At 41.9% G+C, this 10,251-nt stretch overlaps 1 protein-coding gene across 1 annotated transcript; it reads right to left on the reverse strand.

Moving 5' to 3' along the window:
- Positions 1-2,514: 2,514 nt before the first annotated feature.
- On the reverse strand, positions 2,515-2,820 carry LOC308265766 (actin-related protein 2/3 complex subunit 5-like protein; the record flags this gene model as incomplete). Its single annotated transcript, XM_080699633.1, has 1 exon — positions 2,515-2,820. One exon carries the CDS (start codon positions 2,818-2,820, stop codon positions 2,515-2,517), a length of 306 nt encoding a protein of 101 aa, XP_080555759.1.
- Between the last annotated feature and the right edge of the window lie 7,431 nt (positions 2,821-10,251).

The following is a 10,251-nucleotide window of genomic DNA, read 5'->3' on the forward strand; positions in this document are numbered from 1 at the left end:
CGTGAGGATCTCCTCTGTGGCTCTGTTCTCAGTCCGCTTTCTCTCTGGAGCCTGGTGATTTTTTTTGTTTATCTGGTGATGTTGTTTTCTGGCTTTGAAAGGCGCTGATTTTGTGGTAATGGAGATTTGTTGTTAGCGGGGCTCTTAAGCCATGCTTTTCTCGGTCGCCATCTTCCCGGAAGCTCATGTATTTGATTTTCACATTGGTCTTATGGCCAGCCACATCTTCTTTGCCAGGTGACATCAGTACCTGTGGATTTTTTGGAGCTCTCGTGCCCATGCCTCCACCTATCAGTAATGGAACCTTGCTTCTCTCCACGAATCACGCTTTGGTTTTCTTCTCTGTCATTCTCTTCGTGCTGGAGACTCTAGTACGATGTTGAACAGAAGCAGTGACAGCACTTTTGAAATCTTATTCCTGGTTTAAAGGAAATGCTTTTAAGGTTTTCTCATTAAGAATAATACTTGCTTAGAATTTTTGGAGATGTCTTTCATCAGGTTAAAGAAATTCCAAGTCTATTCCTAGTTTGCCAATTTTTGTTTCTTTAAATCAGGAATAGGTGTTAAATTTTGTCAAAGGCCCCATTCGCCATCTATTTAATGACAGTGTGCTTTTCTTCTTGAATTTGTTAGTGTGATGACACTTATATGTGTGTGTGTTACGGGCACTAAACACAGGGGCACTCTCTCACAAAGCTACAAACCCAACTTTTTTTCTTATATATTTTGAGACAGGCTCTCACTAAGTTGCCCAGGCTAGCCTATAACTTATGATCCTCTTGCCTCAGGCAAGTTGTTGCAATCATAGGGCTGTGCCACAACACCTGGCCATTTATAGATTTTACAATGTTAAATCAACCTTCCTCTCCTAAAAAAAAGAAACCAACTTGGACGTGGAATATTTTGTTTTAAAAATTATATTGCAATGCTGGGCGTGGTGGCGCACGCTTGTAATCCCCGCGCTTGGGAGGCAGAGACAGGAGGATCGCGCAGGTTCGAAGCCAGCCGCGCTGGCGTAAGAGACCCTGTTTCAAAAATATAAAATAGGTCTGGGAGTGTAGCCCGGAGGTAGAAGGGCTTCCAGGAACCCCAGTACCACCAAAAAAAAAAAAATTATATTGCAATAATATGGTCCTTGCAAGATTAGTAGAAATCACCTATTATACTGTGTGGGTCTGGCATTTTACTCTGAGGTATTGCTTCAATACCTCTGTTACAGAAAATATAGGCTATTTTTTTTCTTTTTTTGTGGTACTGGGGATTGAACCTAGGTACATTTTACCTCTGCTACACCCCTGGCCCTATTTTATTTTTATTTTTTTTTTAAAATAGGATCTCACTAAGTTGCTAAGGCTGGCTTTGAACCTATGGTCCTCCTGTCTCAGCCTCCAAGTACTGGGATTACAAGAGTGTGCCATTATGCCCAGCTTCTATTTTTGTGAGACATTTCTAGTATAATTTTCCAAAATTTTGTTTCTAATACTAAGTCTTCAAATGCACTGGGACAAAATGTTTATAAGTATTGCTGTAATTTTTAACTCTGCTGAGCTAAGCCTCCTTTTATATTCTTTATGTTTTCTGCATCTATTTTTCTTTTTTGTGGCACTGGGGATAAAACCCAGGGGCATTGTACCCCTGAGCTCCACCCCAAGCCCTATTTTTTATTCTTTATTTTGAAACAGGGTCTCTCTGAGTTGCAGAGGGCCTAAGTAGCTGAGGCTGTCCTCGAACCACAATCCTCCTGTCTCAGCCTCCTGAATGCTGGGATTACAAGCGTGCGCCACCACGCCCGGCTTCTTTTTCTTTTTGCATGATTCACACCAACAGTTCTATCTATGGTCTTTTCAGAGAGTGGACCTGAGCTTCTGTGGAGTCTATCATATCCTTTTTTATTTTGTTTCCAGTTTCACTGGTGTTTACTCTTATCACCTTCCTTCTATTTTTCATAGGCTTATTATTTGTTCTTTTCCTAGCTTAAGTTGTATATTTAGTGGCTTAATTTTCTTCCCTTCTTTTCTTGTACTGCATTTTCTCTCAATTTTTTTTTTTTTACTAATAAGCCAAGAGCTTTATTGATGCAGCAGGCACTTTACAGCAAATGAACCCAAGAGTCTGCCTTCTGTGGGAAGACAGCGTGTTTGCACAAACTCTTGGGTTTTTTCCACTTCCAAAAAACAGCTCCTTTTCACCATGGCCCTTGGATCTGCACCTGCCCAAATCACCCCACCCCCACTTTAAATAGGCAGTGCACACATGTACACCTGACTGAGACTGGCCAGCCACTCTGCAGACAGTCAGGCGTCAGCTCTGTTACCTTGTAGACAAAGGCAGACTCTCAGATCCTGCAAAGGATTTAGGAAACTGTAAGGTTTCTCCCTCCACCTCAAAAATAAAGTACATTTCAGCAGACATGTCCTGAAATACTTGGTCGGGAGTTCTAGGAAGACGGTCCATTGGCATCTCTCTTCACCAGCCTGGGCATCCAAATTCTTCTCAAGGTAACATTAAGTCTTTTTAAACAGTCTTTCCTGCTGTAAGAACTCTTATAATGGAGCCTCGTCCTCCAACAGCTAAGGCCTTTTCGTGCCACTGGAGTAACACTGTGCCGCTATTTTCTGTGGGCTTCTCAAACCCTTTATAAATGTACTTCATTAACAAGTCAATGCCATTTCTGTCCAGTGACTGCACAGCCTGCTCAATTTCGCTGCTCTTAAAGTTTGTGAGCACTTTCAGCACCACGCCCTGGGCATGCTCCTTCACAGCTTGATTCTTGGTATTGACTGGAGAGTTCCGCAAGGCTGCATGAAACGCCCGAAGCATGTCCCCTTGCCACAGGAGCCCGTCCACCTCGCTGGGGTCCGGGCCTGGCTGTCCCGCCGCCGCCGCCTCCTCCTGCTCGTCCACGAATTTGTTCTCGTCCAACTCGTCGATGTCCACCCGGCAGAAGCGCGAGGACAGCGTGTTCCAGGCCACGGCTAGAGCTCCGCACCCGCTCAGCCGGCTCCGCTCCCGGCCCGACCTCGGCTCCGCTCCGCTCAGTGCCGGCTCCGGCTCGGGGACGGGAAGCAGCCACCTCTCCCAATGTTCATTAAGTAAGATGTAGAGTTTGCATTAGGTCCAGCAGAATTCTATCATCGTTTAGCCCTAAGTAGTTCTGGAATTCCACTGTGACTTTTAGATGTCTGTGGGCTTTGAAACTTTTAAAGAACATACCCTGAGGTGTCAGCTCCCCCATCGCTGTGGTCAAGACACGTGAGGAGAACAATTGGGAGAGAAAAGGTTTCTTGGAGCTCCTGGCAAAGCACTGACGGTGGTGGTGGTGGCGGTGGCGCAGGAGCTTGAAGGGATGCTACTGTGGCATCCTGGAGGACAGACGCAGAAGATAGAAGGGGCCTGTGGCCACATCCAGTCCCCAAGAGCACACCCCCAGTGATCTTCCTGGCCAGCCATGGCCCCTCTGCTATGTGGACACCCAACGAATCCATTCAGAGCTTTAACCTATCAACGGGATACCCACTGACGAGATTAGCACCTCTGAACACCATGCATCAACTAATCATGAGCTTTCCTAGGGACATCTTATAACAAACCATAGCTGATGAATTAGGAGTGGAAAAAGAACACGATTGCATGTCAAATCCCTTGAAATTTACTGGAAAATGTTTCATGGCTTGGCCCATTACCATTTTTAAAAAAAGTTCCTTATGCCGGGCGTGGTGGCGCACGGTTGTAATCCCCGCGCTTGGGAGGCGGAGACAGGAGGATCGCGCTGGTTTGGAGCCAGCCCCGCTGGCTTAAGAGACCCTGTTTCCAAATAAAAAATATAAAATAGGTCTGGGAGTGTAGCCCGTGGGAGTGTATCCCGGAGGTAGAAGGGCTTCCAGGAACCCCAGTACCACCACAAAAAAAAAAAAAAAAAAGTTCCTTGTGTTACATAAATGTGATTAATAAATTGTCCATTAGGTCAACTTTGTTAAAGTTTTCAAGTATTCTATTTACTGAACATTTCTGTGCTTGACTTGTCAATAATAAATTTATGTATAAATCCTTTAGCATGATTGTCTAGTTTTCTTACATCTATTACTTTTTCATAATTCTTGTTTTAGGTATATAAAGAAAAAACTGATTTGTATCTTAAAACAGTTTGTTAGTATGATTTTGACAGATTTGGGAGGACCGGTATTTCTCTGGTATATATACACGTGTGTGCTGGGATTATAGGCATGTGCCACCATGCCCATTTGTGTACGTGTGTGTGTTACTGGAAATAGAAGTCAGGACCTGCCTTGCACATGCGAGGAAAGTACTTTACCACTGAGCTGCACCCCCAGTCTCAAAATGTCATTTTAAAATACACCTCAACATTGACCATCTAGACTGGGAGTTGAACTTTTTCTAGAAAGAGTCAGATAGCAAATATTTCAGGTTTCAAAGGACGTACAGTTCCAATTAATTCTGCTCTTGTAGAGTAGAACTAACCATAGAGAATACTTAAACAAATGGTATGGCTGTATTCCAGTAACACCTGTTACCAAAAAGTGCTGGTAATCCAGCTTTGGACAGAAAATCACAGCTTGCCAATCCCCGATTAGAGAGTGAGGTTTACCAATTTATTTGACATATTGCTTCTTGTATTTGTTTTAACTTCATTTTCCTTCTTATTGGGGAACATTCTCTAGTAGTTCTTTGAGAAAAGGGATTAAGAGTGATAAGCTTCAAATTTTTGTATGGTAAAAATGACTTTAAGGTCATGCATAATGACATTTTGGCAGAGGATAGACCACAGGTATGGTGGCAACACAAGATGGTACCCTCTAGTGGCACCATGGGGTCTTTGTCTGTATAAACACACCCTGTGATGTTCACACAGGGACAACCCTGCTTAAGGACACACTTTTCAAAGTGCAAGTACAGCCCATGGAGTGGGAGAAAATATTCACAACTCACTCACCTGACAAGGGTCTAGAATTCAGAATACATGCAGCCCTCTCACTGTCTGAGGTGAGGGTCACCTTCTCCCAAACACAGAGGGCAGCAGAGAGCAGCCAGCACTGGCATGGAGGCTGTACCCAGCTATCCAGGACCTCACCACACAAGGAGCAGGTTGGCAATGACATGAGAGCCATAGATTGCAAGATGCTATTTAGGACTTTTATAGCTAGAGAGGAGAAGTCAATGCCTGGCTTCAAAGGACAGACGGGGACCCTTCTGTTAAGAAACTACTGTACCTGATGGCTCAAAGTGGAAGCCACAGCTCAGTTAGCCATTCTGAAAATCCCAGGGCAGGGCCCCTAACAATTATGCTAAATGTGTATGTTCATGTGAGCTGCAAATGAAACAACACAGCTTAGAGGACACCTCTGTTTACGTTTCACTGAATAGGCCACTGCTGAGACCTACTGTTCAGGAAAAGTTTCCTTTCAAAGTATGATTGCTTCCTAAGAATGTACCTGGTCATGCAAGACAGAGCTGGACACGATTAATGTTGTTTTCATACTAACACAGTATCAGTTCTGCAGATCATGAAGCAGTGATTTTTACTTTCAAGTGTTTCTTAAGAAATTTTTGTACAGTACCTGTATGTTGGAGTGTTGGTCCTATGCCATCTTCTAGCAGTTTCAAAATTTTGGGTCTAAATCCTAGGTCCTTGATCAATCTTGAGTTGACTCTTGTATAAGGTGAGAAGCTGGGGTTTAATTCCATTCTTCTACATATAGAAAACCAGTTTTCATACCAACATTGTTGAAAAGGCTGTCTTCTCTCCAGGGTATGCTTTTGGCACTTTTATAAAAAATCAGCTCGTTATAAACAAGGTTTGGTTTCTGAGTCTTATATTTGATTGCACTGGTGTCTACTTTTGTGCCAATACCATGCTGTTTTTATTACTATCACTTTGCAATATAATTTGGAGTTAGGTATTGTGTTGCCTCCAGGATGGTTCTTATTACTGAGAATTGCTCTGAATATTCTGGGCCTTCTGTGTTCCCATATGAATTTTAGAACTGACCTCTAAATCTGTGAAGGATGGCCTGGTATTTTAATAGTGGTTACACTGAATATACAGACTGCCTTTGGTAGGATGGCCATTCTGATTATTCTGCCTGCTTAAGAGCATGGGAGGTCTTTCTATCTTCTCAAATCTCCTTCAACTTCCTTCTCTAGTGATTTTATGTCGGGGCCCACTCGGCTGGACCGAGGTGGCACCCAGGCTTGTTGCCAGCGTGGACTCAAGATGGCGCCTGGGCTTGCAGCCAAGTCACGAGGCTCACGAGGCTGGCGGTGCCCTGAGCCTGCGCAGTGAGCCCTCTCAGGCGCCTTACGGATGATTAGTGACGCAGCGCCTCGTGCTACCACCTGCCCGCCCAGGAGAAGGTTGAAAAATGCGCATGCCCTAGCGGGGAAGGGAGGAGGGTTGGTGGAGTGATGAGGGAGGGGATAGAAGACTGATGTTGTTTTTACCTGAGAGGGCGTTGAGAGAGCATTAAAGAGGAAGGAGCTTCATCAACAGAGTCAGCGTTCGTGTGTTTCTTCCCTAGGCTCTGCTGGTCAGAGCCCTAGGGACGCGAGATCTTTTATCTCCTTGATTAAATTTATCCCTAGGTAGTTTATTCTTTTGAGGTTACTGTGAGTGGGATTGTTCCCTGGATTTTTCAATGGAGTGATTATTGGCATATAGGAATGCTAATGATTCTCACAAGTTGGTTTTGTATTTAGCTGCTTTGCTGAAGGTACTTATCACTTCTACAAGTCTTCTGGTTAAGTTTATCTTCTAAATAAAGCATGTCATTAGCAAACAAAGGAAAGTTCAGTTCTATTTGTAGTTCTGATTCTCTTCTCCTGTCTTATTGCTGAGGCTGGAGTTTCAAGTACTATACTGAATAGGAGTGGTGACAGCCCTAATTTCTCCGGCATTTTCCTTTTATCATGAAAGGGTGTTGGATTTTGTCAAATGATTTTCTGCATCTATTGAGACTGAATCATATGATAATTCCACGTTGAACTTTGAGGGGAAGAGCCAAATTGGTTTCCATAGCAGCCACACTAATTTACATTTCCACTAGCAATGTCTGAGGGTTCTAATTTATCCATAGTCTCACTTTTTTCTGGTACTGGGAATTAACCCAAGGGCATTATACCTCTGAGCTATACCCCAGCCCTTATTTTGTGGTAATGGGGATTATTACACCCAGGGGTATTCTACCTCTAAACTACACACTCCAGCCCAATTTTATTTATTTATTTATTTATTTATTTATTTATTTATTTATTTATTTATTTACGGGTCTGGGGATGGAACCCAGGGGCATTTGACCTCTGAGCCACACCCCCTGCCCTATTTTTATTCTTTATTTTTAAACTGGGTCTCACTAAGTTGCGGAGGGCCTCACTAAGTAGCTGAGACTGTCCGTGAACCGCGATCCTCTAGTCTCAGCCTCCCGAATGCTGGGATTACAAGCGTGTGCCACCACGCCCGGCCCAATTTTATTTTTTGTTTTGAAACAGGATTTCACTAGGTTGTTGAGAGTCTTACTTGCTGTGGCTTTGAACCTGCAATCCTCTTGTCTTAGCCTCCTCAGTACTGGAATTACATGCATGTGCCCATGCCTGGCTTATTTTTTGAAAGAATGTCTCACTAAATTGCTGGGGCTGACCTGGAACCCGTGATCCTCCTGTCTCAGCGTCCTAAGTACTGGGATTAGAGGTGTGTACCACTGTGTGTGGCTTTATTTTCCACTTTTTGATGATAATCATCATAGTAGTATCTGATTTTTCACTTGCACTTACTGATGATGAGCATTCTTTTAAAATATATATTGGTGCATAATTGTGCACAATAGTGGGATTCATTGTAAAATATTCATATACGCACGTAACGTAGTTTGGTCAATTTCATTCCTCAGTACTTTCCCTTGCTCTCCCCCTTGTGCTTTTCAAAATGAGTTTTAGAACTGCTTTATCTATTCTGTGATGAATGCCATTGACATTTCCCCCCTTTGTGGTGTGAGAGTTAAGCCCAGGGGCATTCTATCTCCAAGATACACCTGACATTTTTTTAAATTTGGAAACAGGGTTTGCTAAGTTGTTGAGTCCTTTGCTAGATTGCTGAAGCTGGCTCTGAATCACAGGTGTGTGCCACTACACTAAGTGATTAAATCTATGTATTTCTTTTGGTAATATGGCCACTTTAATAATATTAATTCTGCCTATCCATGAACATGGGCGATATTCCAATTATTTATTCAATGTTTTCAGTGTTCGATATTTGCTGTAGAGGTCTTTTACCTCTCCAGTTAAGATTTATTCCTGTTATTTTTCTCTCTTGAGACTATTTTGCATGGAATTGTTTTCCTAATTTTTCAGCAGGCTCACCATTTGTGTACAGAAAAGCTTTTGCCTTTTTATGTTGATTTTGAATCCTGCTACTTTGCTAAACTTATCAGCACTAAACGTTTTTTGGTGGAGTTTTTAGGTCTTCTAAGTATAGGATCATATCATCTGCAAATGACTTCTTCCTTTCCTATTTGAATTCTTTTGATTTCTTTCTCTTGCCAAGTTGTTGGTTTAAAAGGTCAAGTACCGTATTGAGTAAGAATGATGAAGTAGACATCCTTATAGTATTCCTGGTTTTAGATGAAATGCTTTCAGGTTTTCCACGTTCATTGATTTTAGCTTTACATTTGTCAAATATATAATGTTGAGGTAAGTTTTTTCTATCCCTATTTTCCTCATTTTTTCTTAAAATCATGAACAGATGCTGAACTTTGTCAAAGATTTTTCTTACATGAATTGAGATGATGTGATTTTTGTCCTTAATTCTATTTATCTGAATTGATTAGTATACATAGAACCATCCTTGGATTCGTAGACTCAAACCAACTTGATCATGATATATGATCTTAAGATGTTTTTGTGTGTGTATTGCTAAGATTTTTTTTTTTTTTTGGTGGTACTGGGGTTCCTGGAAACCCTTCATCATCCAGGCTACACTCCCAGACCCATTTTATATTTTTTTATTTGGAAACAGGGTCTCTTAAGCCAGCAAGGCTGGCTTCGAGGCAGTGCAATCCTCCTGTCTCCGCCTCCCAAGCATGGGGATTACAAGTGTGTGCCACCACGCCCGGCTGATTGCTAAGATTTTGGTATTTATGTTCATCAGGGATACTGACCTGTAGTTCTCTTTTCTTGATGTATCCTTATCTGGTTTTGGTACCAGGGTGATACTGGCTTCATAGGATGAGTTTGTTTCCTTCTCCCTCCTGCTGGTTCATGAAGTAATTACAGAAGCACTGGTGTTGGTTCTTAAGAGACCTGGCAGAATCCAGGTGAGGATGCATCTGGGTCCGGGGCTTTTCTTTGTTGGAAGTCTTTTTTGTTACTGCTCCATTCTCATTGCTTGCTGTCAGTATGTTTATGATTTCTATATCCTCTTGGCTTGATTTGGGCTGGATATACATGTCTAAGAGTGTGCCCACTTCCAGATTTCCCCATTTATTGGAATGTAAGTTTTCAAAACAGCTCCTAATGATCTTTTGAATTCTGGTGATATCTATGGTGACATTTCCATTTTAATCTCTATTTTTATTAATTCGGGTCTTCTCTTTCATTTGGCTAGTCTAAGGGTTGCTTGTATTTATCCTTTCAAAAAACCAACTCTTTGTTCCACTGATCCTTTGTATTGGTTTTGTATTCTACATTTAATTAATTTTAGTTCTGAATTTCTTTCCTTCTTTCTGCACGTTTTGCAACTGGTTTGTTCTTGTTTTTTAGAACCTTATGATGCATTAATAGGTTTACTTGGGATCATTCTGAGACTTTTATGTAGGCACTCACAGCTATAAACTTTCATCTTAGAACTATGTTCATGCTATCCCAGCATTTTTTGTATGTTGTATCTGTTTTTCATTTGATTCTGAGATTTTTAAAATTTCTTCTGATATCTTGTATGACCCATTCATTATTCATCATTCAACAGCAGTGATTTTAAGAAAATACAATATCTTAGCTTATAGACTATGAATTGTTTCTTGTTCAAACATCTAGTATTGGAAATAAAAAGGGAGATAAAGGGCAGGGTAGTGTGTTAAAAACATGGTCTTTGAGGTCAGGTGTGGTGCACATTTGTAATCCCAGTACTTGGGAGGTTGAGACAAGAGGAACCCAGGTTCAAGGATAGCCTCAGCAAGTAGTGAGGCCCTGATCAACTTAGCTAGATCCTGTTTCAAAATAAAAATAAAATAGGGCTGTGGTGTA

This window comes from Muscardinus avellanarius (genome assembly GCF_963383645.1).
Source record: "Muscardinus avellanarius genome assembly, chromosome: 7".
NCBI classification, from domain to species: Eukaryota; Metazoa; Chordata; class Mammalia; order Rodentia; family Gliridae; genus Muscardinus; species Muscardinus avellanarius.